This window comes from Sciurus carolinensis, chromosome 12, assembly GCF_902686445.1.
Source record: "Sciurus carolinensis chromosome 12, mSciCar1.2, whole genome shotgun sequence".
NCBI lineage: Eukaryota > Metazoa > Chordata > Mammalia > Rodentia > Sciuridae > Sciurus > Sciurus carolinensis.
Genome location: NC_062224.1, coordinates 101406547 through 101423659, shown reverse-complemented (window position 1 = coordinate 101423659; position 17113 = coordinate 101406547). Strand labels below are relative to the sequence as shown.

Below are 17113 nucleotides of genomic sequence, written 5' to 3'. Positions count from 1 at the left end.
CACTTGATCTCTACCAAATCTATTTAAAAAAAAAAAAAGTCACTTCCCCACGGAATGGGAGTGTAGAAGGCAGGAGTTGAAGTCATGTTGGGAGAAGTCACCTCTTGGTTCCAAAGTCACCCCAGTGGCTTCTAGAATTCTTCAGCACACACACACACTTTCCTGCCCAATTGTGCCTTGCCTTCCACCCGGCATGGGATTGGTAACCCAAAGAGAGCTGCTTTGTGTAGAGACCAGATGCAAGACACACCAGGCCTGCAGAGTCTAGAACAGCATCCACAGAGGACTCGAGATTCCTGGAAAGAGCTTATAGGAGTGTGATAAAGGGATCTTGGTAATTACCAAGTTTCCTTCAGGGCTTAAAAGAGGCAAGAAGAGGGCAGGCTGAATAGGTTCAATAACTAAACGAACTTGGTTGAATAGTCTGTGGTGACCCTCATTTGTGCTCTCAGGACCCTCCTCCTCTTCTTGCAGAACTCCCATGTGTTCCTAGGTCTTCCCAACTAGACTGAGCTTTCTAGAAAGCAGGGACCACATCTTCCCTGCTTCTTGCCCAACAAGAGGAGAAATGGCCAGAAGGCAGAGGCTGTCTATGAGCACTGGTGGGTTTTGCAGACTGGTGGGTTTTAGAGAGCAAAGCAAGGTGAATTTCTTAATCTTTTTGCATAGGTTATATCGTAGGGACCTTGGGAAGGTCCAGTAGAAGCCACTATCCTGACAACCAGGAGGTGATTCATAGTAGCCAGCCTGATTTGGGTGTTCCTTGGCTCTGAAACTCCCTCCTGAAAAGTATGGGTGTGCCTAAACTCATGGTCAAGTTTCATCAGCAAAAACAGCACACCAGGCCGAGTAGAGTTACCAGCAAACACCCCTGAAGCGTGCTCAAGGGTCATCAGCTCTATTTTTCTCCAACATCTGGAATGGGTGGCATTTACTTCTTCATTTATTCTACACATATTGAGCATTTGCTATACATAAGGACTGTCGCTCTGCTAGGGACACGAAGATTGAAGGCAGTACATGCCTCAAAGGCAGAGGAAAGGTAGATGGTGGCAGTAAAGTGAGAGAGGATGGCCAGAAGTAGGCAAGAAGATCAGGGTGAGAGTTCAGAAAATGTCACTGGGTGTGGGGCGGGAGGGTTGTCCGGATGTGTCCTGACTTTCAGTAAAAGTGGGAACTTGCCAGATGGAAAGGGAGAGCTGGATGCTTTTGGTAAAGTGAAGAATATGGCAAAGATTTAGAGATGCTCAAGAAGCAGCCTCGCTGAGTGTGATAAGGAGAGAATCACTTTAGATGACTCCTCCCACGGCCTCCTTCTGTCCTAAGCTACATACACTTGACTGAGGAAAAAACTCAGGCTGGGGTTGCTGCTCAGTGGTCGAGCGCTTGCCTGGCGTGTGTGAGGCCCTGGGTTCCGTCCTCAGCACCACGTACAGATGAATGAATGAAATAAAGGTCCATTGACAACTAAAAAAATATTTTAAAAAACTCTGCAAGTTTCGAATCAATGCCCTCATTCCCAATTCCAATTTGATTATTGACCCTAAATAGAAGATCCATAGGGACCACTCTGGGAGTGATATTTTCATACTGCATTTAGCATGGAAGGAGGAGAAGGAATGTAAAGTATACCGAGCATCTGCATCACTACTAGACTTGAGTTTTCCAATGTCTCTCTCTCCTGCCTGAGTCGTTGCTGTAGCATGAAAGCTGAGATATTAGACAAGGTTATGTCAGACGAGGAAGCAAATTTCCATTCTAAGTTCATGTCAAGGACATTCTGGCCCTGTCCACCCTGAGAATTTGAGTTTGCTGACATCAGGATCACATCTACTGTGTTTGCTTCTATTTCTCCATCACCCGCTACAACGCCTGTATATTACAGATACACAATCATTAATTTTTTGGATGAATGAATTAATGGATAAATGAGCAACTTTGAATGTCAGTGAATAAATACAATTTTATTTATAATTATAGAAAGGGTGAATGTTTCACTCAAGGTTACCCACTGAAAATATATTTAAGTTTGAACAACCATTCAATGCACTGAGTAACTGCCCATTTCTATACTACGGATGTGATCCAATTTCGAAAATATATTTAAGTTTGAACAGCCATTCAATGCACTGAGTAACTGCCCATTTCTGTACTATGGATGTGATCCAATTTCTAGAAAAATAATCATATGTATTATCAAAGCATAATTTCACCTGGCATTAAGTTGCTTCCCTGCAGAGTCTTTCCAGACAACAAAAAAGTACAAGTTCCTTGGTGCAGCAAGAGTGAGTCACCTTTCATTTCTGTTCCTTCCAGCTCAAGTATGACATTTGCTTAAAAGATGAAACCAGCCCTATTCCAAATAAATGACATCTGGACAGCTCTTCAAGGATGAGGATTTTATTGGAATATAGGCACTTGGCAGAGTAAATGCATGGCTACAAAGTGTTTTGAGTTTATTTGCTTCATATAGTGACCATAAAAATAAAACCACAGTGTAGATTTTTTTTTTTTCTTCTTGAAGTTGCAGATTTCTGAAGCCAAACCCCCAAAGCCATTCGTTTATGGAAAAGTAAGAAGACAGGAGTTGCCAACTTTTTCACATAGTGAAACTGTGCTGTTAAGTCAGCAATGTCCTTCCCTTTCCCCATCCTAAAATTGCTACATAGCACCTAACAGTTAGGACTTTTTATAAGGGTCGAAAGTCACTTTTGTCTGGGAGAATTGGAGAAGTCTGAAATCACTGGCTCTGATCTGGAGAATTACAAAACCAACCTTGAGAATCTTGATAATCACGTACAGGTCAGACCTAAAAACTGTTGTTCTTCTTGCTCAGCCTCTTTTTAATAAGTTTTTGGAAAAATTGGAATCTTATCCTTAGAGTCACAGGAGAGTTTTTTCCCTTTCTTTTTTTGATTAGGAAAGTTTACTCCAGATAATGCAAGGCACTACTGTCTGTCCTCCAAACTACATAGGAAAAAATGCCGAGCCCATTTTTTTCCCAAGGAAAATATGTTCTTCGTGAAAGGTCAACAGTAACATAACTGGTTTATTGTCATCATTTTTGCCAAAAACCATGTCTTGAGATTTCATGCATTTCTAATGCTTTGCCCATCGCAGAGACCCCCAGGGCAGCACGCAGGGGCCTTCCATGCTGCTCATTCAGATCACAGCAGTCTTGTGCCCACCAGGAAAACCACCGAAGCAACACACACAAACCTGCCTGAGCAGCAAGACAAACACCTGGTCACATGAAGTTCTTCCCTTCCAACTGTTAACACGGACGCAGATCTTAATGCGTTTCCATTTCCTGTTCCATCTTCGTGTGGAAGAAGCACCCTGCTCATTTGCGAGAACTTGTCTTGGTGAAGTGTGAGAAGAAAAGTTCCTCGACTGCACCTTCCAGCATGTCCTGCCCCTTGGTGCCTCGTCCTTCCCGGCCTCCAGGATGGATGAAGGAAGGGCATTGACGCTGCTCCATCTCACACGGTGAAATGAATTCTCTTTTAGGGTTGGAAAAGCTCTTAGGTCTTTTAAAGGTGAGCAAAGGGAGGAAGCTGGGAAGCTCTGGGACTGCACCTCACTGTGATTCTCCATGGAGAGGGCAGTCTTTGTGGGACTGGGCACTGCTCTTTGGCTCTCTGCCTTACTGGGCAGTGCTTCTGGCTATCTGGCTATCAGCCCCTTGGACTCTGAACTTTATTTAAGGGAAGACTCACCAAGGGCAGAAAGCCTGACTACACACAGCTCCCTTCCTAACAGCGAGCCCCAAACTGCCCCTGCACAGCAGCAAGCCGGGTGTTCAGGTCCCACGCTTCCTGAGCAGCGTGAACACATGCCAGTTCCTGTACTACGCACTAGGGATGTTAAGGTTATGCACATGCAGGAAGCCATTATTCAGGGTTGTGGGTTTCCAGCAGGAAGCACATAGGATGACTAACCCCGAGTTTCTGTCCTTGACAAGAGCGTCTGGGAGAGGCAGGAAGTAAACATCATCTCAATACACTGCACTGACAGCCAGGATCCCAGGGAGGGAGCACTGCACGGGCAGGGACTGAGGGCCACGTGGCCTCCGCCTTCCTCACCTATGACGGGGTCCCTCACAGACACAAGAGTCTCACACTCTTAAAAGAGCTGAAGCAATTCAGCAGGAGACCATTCAGATACTCTTATTCATCCTTTATGACCTAGAAGTCCAAGAAATTCTTCACGAGAGGGTAAGGGAGGGAAATATTTTAATTCCTGGTTAAGCAACTGAACTGTGGAAACCAATTCTCTGAAGAACTGATATAAATGTACTTAAAGGTGATAATCAGAACAGGCTCTTAGGACAATACGTTGAAATCTAATATTGACGTCTGTGGATTGAACCTTCATCATGTAGTACCTGGGACTGAAGTTTGTAGGGAACGATCTGGCGTTCCCTACAAATCTTAATTTCTTGCAAGTAAGTCCATTCTGTCTTTAACATTAATGGTTACAGGCTATGCTCCATTTAGAAGATGTATTTGTTTCTATTTCCCTCCAAGAAGTAACAGAAGCTTTTTCATGGTGGTATCTTCAGTGGTTTATACCTCCCAGGGACTCAATTAACTTGCTGTATGGCCAAATGATTTCTGCTTTTTGGTAAGGCAATATTTTTGGAACTTGATTATACAAACCTTGGCTTCTGTCTTTATTCATTCATTCATTTTGTTCCCTTCTGTGAATGAGTCAGGACTATTTGAATGAAAATAGAGAAAACTGTCATGGTTTGGAAATTGGCACTTCTTTTTCTTCTAGACTAAATACTCATGGGCCTTTTAATTTAAGTACAAGACAAAGCATCTTATCTTTTCTTTATTACTATGCCTAACACTGTATGTGGCATGCAGTAGCTGTGCAAATAATGTTTTGTTTAACTAGTAGGCTTTAAGTTCCATAATGTAGATGAGTTCTTTGCACAGTCCAAGGCTAATCTGAAATGCTTTCAGGCTTACATAAGCCAGTGAGATTTCCTTGCCTCCTCTGAATTTCCTTACGAGGTGATTAACTGATAAGACTCAACAAGATTCATTAACAAATTGATAGCAGAATTAGTAACAGGTGCAGACAGTCCCACCAACCACAACCTTCCTGCCTCAGTTTCTCTCCAACTTCTCCAGGGACAGGCATGCCCGGCCCCCTGGGGCTGCACCCAGCAGCGGCCACTGGGTTCCTGACCTTCCCTTCGTTGCACCCTGACTGTGGACAGTTGCTGAGTCTTCAGGAGATGGTGAGGCTGGACTTGCAGTCTGTGTTTGCATTCTTACTCAAAATTAAAAAGCCTTAAAGTGCAAGAGGAACACAGCACCCGTGCACTGTGCTGAGAACACCAAGCCTGAGCGTCCTCTCCTGGCCTCAGCTACCTCTCGCCCCAGCCCTGCAGTGCCTCGGTGCCTCGGTGATGCCTATTCACATGCTGAAGTAGTCACTCCTGGTGGAGCAGTTCAGTCCCACAAAGGTCTGCCTCAGTGTCCACGGCCAGTGTTCGTTTCCTCTGGAAATAGTTCATGATTTTTTGGTAGCAACTCCTATGTACCCCCATAACTAGAACCCTTTAACTGACTCGGTTTGGAGAAAGACTACGGCCCAATTATGGCTCTCACTCCTCTGAGGGCTGCTCCGGGAAGCTCTCCTGACAAGCCTCCCACTCCTTCCCACCTTCGAGGACCTGGGTGCTCGGGGCACTCTCGACCACCCACTGACACTCATGAACGCAGGCAGCCTTAACCTGGGTCTCCAGGCTGCCCACAGCCTGGGTGGTGCCGCCTTCCCCTCCCATTGCTTCACCTTCCTCAGAAACCTGGCTCTCCCTGGGGCAGCCGGGGTCAGCACCTACAGCGTCATCCTCCTGCGACACAGCCTCTCCTTCACTGGCCTCCAGTGTAGACGTCCCTACTCCCGGCTCCCTCTCAGGGGGCTCCACAGACTCTGCTGGCCCCTCTGCAGAGCCTGGGCAGCTGGCATCCTGGCTGAACCCCCCACTGGCTGACTGAGAAGCAGGGCTGCTGGCCTCTGGAAATACCCCAGCCTCCACCCCAGGGGCCTCAGCCTCTGGAAGGGGAGGATGGGCCTCCCTCTCGCCAACTGGATTTTCCTCAGAGTTGTCCTGGGGGGCAGGTGCCGGACTGCCCTCTGTGTAGACTTGGGGTTTCTCTTCTTCTTTTTCATTTTCTTGGGGAACCAGTGTCTCATTTGTGTCGTTTCCAATCCCTGGGGCTGACTCCACCGGCACTTCCACGCTCACGGTCAACAGCTCTCTGAGCTCCTTCAAGGATCCTGAGGCAGCAATGGACTCTGGCTTCTCCAGGGTGGGTTCTTCATCCCCAGACTTCAGCTCTGATGAATGTGTGCTCGGGGCTCCTCCAGTGTCCTCTGCAGCAGCCACAGCTCTGACAGCAGGGTCGTGAAGCCCCTGCTCATCCCCGCTGGGGGAAGGGTTGGGCCCAGGGAGAGGAAGGCTTTCTCCTTCTGCCCCAGGCTGCCGCGGCCGCTCCTCTGACTCCAGGAACACCTCGCTGCAGCCCGGTGTCTCGCCGTCTGGAACTCCCAGGGGAACCAGGGCCGACACCCTCCTGGCAGGGCTGGCCTGGTTGGACCCCATGGGGGTTTTCAGATCTGTTAAGCTAGACACGCTTTCACTGGGCAAGGCCATATTGTCTTCAAATAAGTTGTGCTTCTTCAGGATTGCAGCCTCCTTTATCACTGAGACACACCGGAAAACAAAACACGCCATTAACACTCTGCTTGGCAAACCTGAATGTTCTGATTTTTATCCAGAAGCCAAACTCCCCCATCAACCCTCTCTGGATAGCCACAGTCTCCATTTCAAGACCCAGCTTACGTCCTTCCTCTTCCAGGTCCCTTCCCTGATGACCAGTGACTACAAATGTCTGTCCAGACTCAACCCCGGCAGCATTCATTCAGTCACTTATTCAAACTGCAAACAGCTGTGCGGCGTCAACATGGAACCAGCACAGGGCAGCTAGAAGTGAATTAGGTAGGCCTTCGCTGTCGGATGGTCACCGTTCTACCACAGGGTCTCGCTCAGAGAGGCCGCATCACATCTCAGGCTAATATGTGTCGCTCTGTCCACCTAGAGTGGCTCTCCGCCAGGGCAGGGGCGGCCCTTCACCTCTGCTCTTTCTCAGTGTGTGTACTGGGGAGTCAGTTCCGACCATGCGGCGGACAGAGCCTCGTTGGCTTGCAGTGTCCGAAATGGAAATCTGTGCTCATGGAGCCCAGCCTTGAAGGCGTTGGGAGGGAGGAAGGCAGCAATGAGGAAACCAGCAGCAGCTGTTCCTGGCCACAGGCCTCCAGGCGACCATGCCACCTTCAGCAGGGGGAGGGGGGCATTCCTCTGGGAGGTGGGTCGATTTGTGCCTGTGGTATGATTTCTCACCCGCTTGCAGTAGACCCACTGATCTAACAAAACTGGGAGACTGTGACCATTTTCTTATTTTTTTAAAAAAATTTATATGATTTTATTTTAAAAATGGGGAAAGATTATAGACTGAATTTTTAAAGTGTGTTGTGACAATTTTCTTTTTTAAAAATTTCTTTGTATTTTCATCAAAAAACACACTTAGGGAAATACTGATAGAATTAAGTTTTTGAAGTGTATTGGGACAGTTTCCTGATCACGTGCAGCCCAGGGTCCAGAGGAAAGGAGGCTTCTTCCAATTCAACCAGAGGTGGCCATGGTAGCTGCCTGTGGCCTTGACAGGGCCTTCCTTGGTGTGGACACCATGCTGGTCCCTTTACATTCCTCATCTCCATCTCTGTGATTAGCTCCTTGACACACGTGGGCCTTGGGTATGGCCAGTTTTCTATGTGGAGGTGTTTGGGGACATTCAAGGTCTCCACCATGGAGTCCAGATGCCCTTTGGGCCTGTGGTTTGATGGTGGCCCTCTCCAGCATATTTTTATCCAAGTGTCCCCATTCACACTCCAATCCCTGGCAATGCCCGATGCCACAGCACACGGGGTGCCAGAACCCTAGCAAGCCTCCCAAGGCACCGTGTCCCCGCTCTGTGTCTTTTTTTCTGTCTGGCCTAGTGGAGGTGAGGAATGTGCTGAGCGAGCTTCCGTCAAGCCTGTGGCTGGAGTCATCTCCGCCCTGCTCCGGGAGGGCCCTGGGCCTGTGCCCAGGAGCTCTTTCCCCTTCTGTCTGCACAGTGCATGGAGACGGCTCTTCACAAGAGACCCTCGTTTAATCCCCTTAAGCCTCAATTTTCTCCTCTGTTAACGGAAGCTGAACATTCCCATCTCCAGGGTTTATATTTGTGCTGACAGAGGATGAGCTCCGAAAGGCCAAAAGGCCGGCGCCTGCGCACCACCCCAGGGGTGCTTGGTCAAGGTCACCGTCTCCCTCCTTCCTCCCCTCTCCTTGTCTTCTCCCCACACCAAGACCAACATTCTCCTCCCCTTTCTCACCTTCTAGTCTCCCTAAGTCCCACTTCAGAGGTACGGTCCTCTTACCTTTCAGAGTCTCATCAAGGAGGATCTGATGTAAAATCTCCTCGTAGACATTTTCCACGTGGATCATATTGGTGTGATCTGCAAAGATGAACTGCTCATATTTCTGAAGCTCCTGGAGAGAGAGAGAGATAAGATAAAGAGGAAGAGCCACGAGCTACCTGGGCTCAGGGGAGATAAGGAAAGGATGAGTCCACTTGTGGTCCTCTCCTGGGAGCACATGGGAGGGACCAGGGCCATGTTGGCACACAGACAAAAAAGATGCCTAGATAACAAGTCAGCCCAGCAATCTTTGACTTCAATCCAAGACACTACTAAGCACCACGGATGCATGTCACTGTCTGCTAACTGCCCCCGACAGGGCGGTGCTCGGCCATTGGTGGTTTCACTCCCCTCCCTCCTACTGGGCACACATTCTAGAAGCTTCACCAGGAAAGACAGAGAGATTTCTTATCCTCTCAAGGCCTGTCAGTGAGTTGGGCCTCCTTGTTTTCTATCATAACCAATGTATTTCCTCCTTCCTCTTTTTATTTAATGCTAACAGTATGTTATCAAGGTATATTATATATTGAAAAAAAAAAACAGATTGGGGCTGGGTTGTGGCTCGGTGGCAGAGTGCTCACTTAGCACGTGTGAGGCACCGGGTTCGATCCTCAGCACCACATGAAAATAAATAAATAAAATCAAGGTATTGTGTGTCTGTCTGCAACTAAAAAAAAAGTTTTTAAAAGTAATTATTTAAAAGACACAGATTTTAAAAGTACTGTCCAATGATGTTAAATACATAAATATACCTCTATGGGCTGTGGATGTAGCTCAGTTGGTAGAGTGCTTGCCTCACCAGCACAAGGCACTGGGTTCAATCCCCAGCATCGCAAAAAAAAAAAGAAGAAAAAAAAACCTCTGTAACCACCCCAGATCAGGAAGGAGAACACTACCATCACCCCTCTCCAGCCCCCAACCCTCCACCAGAGAAGCACCTGTCTGACATATGCCACGATAGATTTGTTTTTGCTTGTTCATAAATAAACAAAATTATGTATTCATTCGTGTTTCCTTTTCAATTTTTTTTGTGTCTCTGCATATATCAGTAGTTCATTCCTTTCTACCCATAAATAACATTTACCATATGGATAAACTAGTTATTTATCTACACTCCTTTGACATGGAGATTTTTCCACTTTTTGACTGTTGAACTGCCACGTTACTGGTGCATACTAATTATAGGGAATCATGGTTTCCTTGTGACGTACTCGTACGTGTGCACCACAGGTTTTGATTATTTGCATCCTCTGTTGTTGTCTCCTGCTCTCCCCTCCCTCTATCCCTTTCTCCTTCTCTAATAATCTCCCTGTTATGAACATTTTTGAAGATTTTTTGGTTTTATTTATTTATTTTTTTGAGGCCTTAAGGACTTTATCTTGGATCTATATCTAGAAGTGAGGTTGCTGGGTCAGGAGGTAGATACACGTTTAACTTCAGAGAACCCTTTTCTGGTTGAAGAGTCATCGAGGATTCTTCGGGAACATTCTCCTCCTTTCCTCCCACTGACCCTGACATTCACTGACTCCTTCTAAGATAGCCCAGGTATGATGCAAAATCCCTTAACCTTTTCTGCTTTCTAAGGATTTCCAAATGGCTGCCTGTGGTCTGCAGGAGCACAGGACAGGGATCAGAATGTACCAGATCATGTTACAGTGACTGCCCCGACCCAGCCCTCTTTGCACCTGACGGTGCTGGTTGGCTCTTAGAGAACTGGAGTGGGATTCGATGCTTTCTGCCCGGATGGACGAGATTAGAGCAGGTGAGTGGAAGTTACAATATTCAAACAAATTTCAGTGCCAAGACTCGGGGGTGCTGTGGCCCAGGACTGTGTCGCCAGTAGGCAATGATGGGGTCCCTTCACACCCACCCGAGAAGAGGTATGAACTGCAACGACCCCTAGAGAGTCTATGAGACCAGACTGATGTGCAGATTACTGCCCAGGAGACCGGACACTGCCCTGGACTTGCCACTGGATCCTGGGTAAGCCATGTCACCACTCGGAGCCTCTGTCCTTTCCTCTGCTAAATGAGGGGCATAGGCTCATGCATGGATCACCCTCCTATCTTCCCTTCCTCTGCGATTCATCCCTGAGAATGAGCTGAAGGCAAGACTCTGGCAAGTTTCTTCCAGATCCTAAAAGCAGGATCCAGCACAGTTCCTGGAATCCTCCTTCATGGGGCCACGGTTGTGCTCCCCACGGGGCATCCCACATGCCTGTCTTCTGCTTCTGCCTTGTGAACTCCAGGACAGCAGGGACACAGGTGTGGCAGAATGTCCTGATCACATTTGATGCATTTTAATACACGTTTACTGAATAGATAGAGAGCCTTTAAGTTTCCGACCAACAGAGTAATTCTGGGGGAAGGAATGAGGGAGAGACATTTGTATTGTTGTGACGTGCCCAACTTTACAAAACAGGTCTTCTACGTTAAATTGATTGAACTGCATCATATACTTAATTCTCTGCACCAATTAAGTTGGAATCCTAAGGGTGAGTCTTGGGAGTGCTTTTTCTAAAAAGCTCCCCAGGCGATTCTAAGAGCAGCTAGGGTAGGGTTGAGTGCCACAGATCTAGGAAGTTCCCAAGAACCAAGGAAAACACGTGACAGTAAAATAAAGACTCCTATGAAGCAGATAATCCCCTGATTTACCCATTCTGTAAATACAGAGCTTTTAAAGCTCACGACACTGACACAACGTCCCTCTTCTTGAAAACTCGGGTCACGGGTTGCTCTCCTGAAAGCAGTCGGTCTTGATTGAGTTGTGAGTCTCTTTTAGACGGGACCCAGTTCACTCTGAAGCTTGCAAGAGTGTGCAGACAAGAAGGGGACCTGCCCTCACCCTTCCCTCGTCTGGGAGGAGGTGGCCGTGAGACCTTCAAACTACCTTTGGGATTGATAAAGAGAAAAATCCCAAGAGATGTCTGAGAGCAGACGCGTTTAGAGGTGGACTCAGGGGTGACCTCAGGGGTGACCTCGGCGCCTACACTGTTCTGCACATAAGACCAAGGGGACAGTCATACAGACCAACTCTTTCTCCTTTAGCTTAATCAAATCCTTTTCTACTAAACAAATATAACCCCCAGAAATAAATCCCAATACTAGACACACCATGGACTATCTGAAGAAAAATGGCACTTACAGGATATAAAAATGACCAAAGAAAATTCCACAGTGAAATAACTCATACAAGAACTTTAACGTTTCATTGCTTGGAGACTCTCCAAGCTGCCGAAGAGCTCTTTTTTGAGATAAAGAAGCTCTTTATCTTTACTCCAAGAGAGAGCAAGCCTTGCAAATGTCCAGGCTTGCAAGTCATTTTTGAAATGTAGAAGTGGTGACAGATTAGCAGCGGTGGTGCTGAGGCCACGGACCGAGCACGGTACGGGTGAGTGTGGACTGTTTAAATTCAGGTGGGAACCTGCTCTTGACTTTGGGCTTGTAACTTAACCTCTCAGATTTCCTCATTTGCACAATGAGGATATAAACAGGACCTCCTCAAAGGACTGTTGTGAAATTTATTGTAATAATTCATGCAAAATGTGGATGGCCTACTGTGTGGTAAGGCTCATCCAATGTTAATGGTATCGTTCTAGTCTTCTCAGTCTTAAGAAAGTCACTGCAAAATATTATGAACTGCATTTTTTTAAAAGATGAACTCTAGACCAAAAGAGAAGTGATTTGCCCAGGGCCCAAGAGCAGAAACAAGGAGGACCTGGGATTTGAACCCTGGTTCGGAACCAGCCCTAAGACTCCACTTGCCCACTCCCCTTCCCTGCAGACCCCAGTCGCCCCTCTGTAATCCCGGTTGTCCTCGTGTGCTGGATGTGTGCAGCACCTTACATGACGTCATTGATTTCAGTACACAAATATTACTGGATGTAACAGAACAAACACCCTTCTGTAATCATGTTACTGGAGATTTCTGGATGTTTCCGAGCACACGCCGGACCTCGGCGTTGTGCTGTAACAGGGGACACCTCGTCCCCTTAGGTGTTCTATGCCAACCCTTCGCTTGGCTCCAGCTCAGATAATTACCCTTTGAGATTTCCTCCAATCCAGGGGTGAGCAAATCCTGGCAGCTTTCTGTTGTTGTAAATAAAGCTTATTGGAACACAGACTTATCTGCTCGGGCACTGTCTCTGGCTGCTTTTGTGCTACAATAGCAGAGTTGAGCGTCACAACAGAAATGATAAACTGGCCCATGAAGCTTAAAATATTTACTATGTATCAAAACGTTTGCCAGCCCCTCCCAGGCGCAGTCAGCTGTTTGCCAGCATAGTGCAGCAAAAGAGCCCAGCTGCCCTTCAGAGGCAGTGAGAGCGGGCTCCTTAGAGCCACCCAGTCCCTTACTGGTTTGCAGGTGGACGCCAGTGCCTTCTGCATGGTGGGAAGTGTGATCTGAACCAGCGCCTCCTGGAAGATCTTCTTCCGCACGGTACTGCTGTCGTAGTCATATTGCTGTCGGCGCAGAAACACGTGTTAAATAGGAACACCGCCATCTGTCAACTTAAACCAAAAACTCAGACACCCACGTCATCTCCCTTCCCCGGCCCCAACTTGCGAGGACACTTGCATTTCCAAGGTCTCAGAGGTCTTTCTATGTTACTCCTGCACACTCCAGGTGTAGGTCGTGACACAACCACCCATCTCACCAGCCCCTCTTACAGAAATGGAAACTGAGGCAAGATCAGAACAGAGAAGTGGGGGCTGGGGTTGTGGCTCAGTGGTAGAGCACCTGCCTAGCATGTGTGAGGCACTGGGTTCGATCCTCAGCACCACATATAAATAAATAAATAAAATAAAGGTATTGTGTCCATAAAACAACGATAACAACAAAAACAGAGAAGTGCCATCTGTGCTATCAAGAAGTTGGGGATAGAAATAGGGGGTGAGTCTGCAGTTCATCACCCCATCTGGGTAGGTCCAGGGGAGCCGCCATTGGCTATTCCTCTGGGTCCTGCAGGCAGGGTCGGTGGGTTGCAATGATTTGCACAAGAGAAGAGAGGACCTGGCTCATAACACCGTCAACACTGCAACCTATTAACCAAAGAAATTCAATATCTAGAATGAGAAAGATGATGATTCTTTCTGTTCTGAATTGAACATCCAGACTTGGAGACCAGGATTGATTTTCAATGTCACTTCAAGGTGATCACAGACAATATGGAGAACTGTCACAGGCATATGAGCAGACTGGTCAGGCCAACTGAAGCACAGTTAGATGAGGGCATTTATCAAGTGCCATGGGAGCACGAGATAGTGGCACTATCTTTCCTTTCAGGTCAATTGCTAGAGAATTATTATTATGCTCAACATGGTTTTTAATTGCAATGATTTGGTTGCTAGAGTTTCCTCTGGCCTATGAGGCATCAAGATCAGGTCTAAAATTCAGGGACCACCTCCAGGCTTTGTGGGACTTTGATCTTCTGAAAGCATTGTTTAGGGGAAACAGGAGTTTGTAAAAAAAATTAGCCAATCACCACTGACTTGCTCCTTGAACTTCAGTAAATCACTCTCTTTCTTAGGATCAGTTTCCTCATCTGTACATTGGAGATACATTCTAATCATCTCCCAACTTCCTATGAGAATCAAATGAAACAGGCGCTAGGTGCCTTTAAAAAGCTTTAACAACATAGCATACTTGTGCAAGCTCCTATTATTGCAGCCATTCACTATGCACTTACATGCGAAGTCAATTTAAGACAATTTCATATGGCAGATATCTTTTCCTTGCATTTCAGATTGCCTTCAGATTTTGATTTTCCTTAAAAATGTTGACCAATTTAATGGATTTTACTATGTTGTAAACTCTTTGAAGAGAGACGCTGTGCCTTGCCTGTTTTCTAAAAAAAATATGTTTTTAGTTGTAGATGGACACTACATCTTACTTTCTTTCTATGTGGTGCTGAGGATCAAACCCAGTGCCTCACATATACGAGGCAAGTGCTCTACCACTGAGCCACAGCCACAACCCCCTGGCCTGTTTTTGTATATCATGCAATACCTGTCACAACGCTTGTGGGGACAGCCAATAATATCTGTCAAATCCAATTGCTGTGAAAGTAAGCTGGGTCACAACTTCTGACTGTGGGTAATGATGCTGAGTAACTGTAGTACCTAAAGTTCCCACTAGATGACAGAAGAGGCATGAAAGTCACTGGGGGACTTGATGCTGGATGACAGTCACAGGGAGAGGAAGGAGAGGGGGAAGAGCAGCTTGAAAGGGAGGACAAGGTATTTCCACCCAACAAAAGAAACAGGGGTTTTCTTGTTTTATGCTTCCACGAATGAGACAAAGCCTGTACCTTCAGGACTCGGAGCTTGACCTTCTCAATGGCAGCTGCAATTTTGGAGGCGTCTCCTTGGAGATGTGGGGAAAGCAACTGCTCAAAAGTGAATACTGCATTCTGCATTAGCTAGAAACCAGAACCAACACAGAAAGAGCACGTCAGAGGCTGGGATGGCCAGCCTAGCGATGGGCATCTGGGCTTGGAGAGGAGGGAGGAGATGAGCCCACAGAGTCCTGCTGTTCTGGGAGATGACCCAGGGCAACAGGTCCCTTCCCACTACTTGGGCTGTGAAACCAACAGCCACATGGCCACGGTGGAATCTGAGAGGTTAGGGGGTATGTATGCAGGTCTGCATGCACATAGTCTTTTTATTTCCTCATCTGTTCTCCATCATGCCTGATCTGGAAAACCCAGGGCTGGGGGCTGAGATTCCCCTCCTCCATCTTCTGGTGCTGCAACCACAGATTGACAAGACGAGGCGAGAGCCTTGGCCAACCATCAATGTGCTTCACCTACTACTCCCCGGCACACCTCTCTGCTTTCCATCCCACCACCTCACAGCTTCCTTTCTCTGCAAGGCTGGTAATGGAGACAGGGTGAGGCTCCGGAAGTGGAGATGGTTCAGATAGCGTCTTATTCTCTGCAGTTGTGCCTATATCCAGTCCTCTGGGTGCACTGTTATCTAGACTGCTGTTAAACTGTTGCCCAATTTTGTTCCTTGCCCATCTTTAATCCCTCATGATTCAGAAGTTAGGTAATAAGATATATTGATCAATCCTACCCAAAACTATTAAGAAAAAAACCTCTCCTTTCTTTCCCACACCTGTGATTGATCCCACATCATTCCACCTACTTCCAATACTGTAGTGAATTTATCTAAGAATTTGTCTCACTACTGGTCTGTGAAATGGGATCTGGCACAGTGTTCAGCCCAGTGTAAGCTCCCCAAAGAACACCTGTGAAATAGAATTGTGTCTGCTCACACCTTTCTTCATTTAGGAAATACCATAATATGGAAAGGGTTTGGTATTCACTCCTGTTCCTGGGGAAAAAAAAAAATTCCTTGTGGTTAAAAAAAAAAAAAAACCTATCAATAGACACACAAGAAATTAAAATATGAAGCCATGATTGATTAGTTGGTTTACTCTTCCTCAAGTTAGGGAATTAACTTAAGCCAGTAGTTCTCAATTCCATCTATGTATTAGAAACTGGGAAGGCAGGTAGGGGAAGTTCTTTTAAAAATTTGACATATTATACAAATTATAAATATTCACATATATAAATTAATATTTATATGAATTATATATATGAAATATCTATCCCCCTACTTATATACATTGATATATATTCAGAATCACTGGGGATGAGACATCAGTATGTCTTAAAATCTCCCCCAGTGTTGCTAAAGGCAGGTGAGGTGAAGAGCACTAGACCAACCAAGTAATAATCAATTAATGCGACGCTAGTCCCTCAGCTATTTCTTCTCTGTGATGATCGTCAACACAGAAGGGAGGAGAAGCCTGTTGACTGAAGACAGCAGGACTGAGGAATCGTGACCGTCTCCCCGAGCGGCACCAGGACAGGCATCGCCTGCCAGCACGTTTCTTGGCCCTCTCTCCATCCTCAGCCACCTCGGCCACCTGCTGCTCCTACCTCTTGCATGTAGTTCTGCGTCCTCTGGACCACCAGATCCACGTGGGGGCATCTGAAGCGGCTCTGGAGTTCCTGCAGGCGCTCTGGCAGCAGGTTGACTTTAGTATAACAAGGTTCCATCTTCACGGAATCCAGAGGGAGAGTCATAAGCTGGTCTAGATGCTGCATTTTGGTGAAGGAAACAATTAAAGACCTTCAGATGTGGAGTCTTGTAGTTTCATGCGTATGACATGGTTAGAGTGGATCACTACGTGGACACTACATCTGGGACATCTTCGGCTGTTTTATTTTCATTCTTCAGTGGGTCCCTGGGGCAACTCTATTGCTAGGCCAGAAACCCAGGTCCGAACCAACTGGGTGATAGAAGACCCAGGGATGTGCTCAAAGGGACTCCTGTCTTAAGTTCTTGATGGACTCCAAGTTCCCACTTAAAGCTCAAGAACCAGGCAGGTGGGTTCTCTGGCAAACAGAATCGGCAAAACTTCCTGGAAGGAGTGACAGCCCTCTTCTAAACTCCAGGGAGGTGAGGATGCTCCCTGGAGGGCACCCTGGGTCGGGGGGTTAGCAGGACTCCTCACGCTCCTCTGAGGCTCTGCAGGGCCCACAGGGCTTCCCTCTGAAGAC

At 46.9% G+C, this 17113-nt stretch overlaps 1 protein-coding gene across 2 annotated transcripts in view; it reads right to left on the bottom strand.

Moving 5' to 3' along the window:
• Positions 1-2384: 2384 nt before the first annotated feature.
• Positions 2385-17113, bottom strand: part of Niban1 (niban apoptosis regulator 1) — a 137503-nt gene continuing 122774 nt past the window's right edge. For both annotated transcript variants that reach the window (XM_047521382.1, XM_047521383.1), the window contains exons 10-14: positions 16490-16651; positions 14852-14962; positions 12897-13004; positions 8503-8614; positions 2385-6726 (exon numbers count right to left, since the gene is read on the bottom strand). In XM_047521382.1, the coding sequence (XP_047377338.1) occupies positions 5624-6726; positions 8503-8614; positions 12897-13004; positions 14852-14962; positions 16490-16651 (1596 nt within the window). In that variant the 3' untranslated portion in view covers positions 2385-5623. The remainder of the gene's footprint in view (positions 6727-8502; positions 8615-12896; positions 13005-14851; positions 14963-16489; positions 16652-17113) is intronic.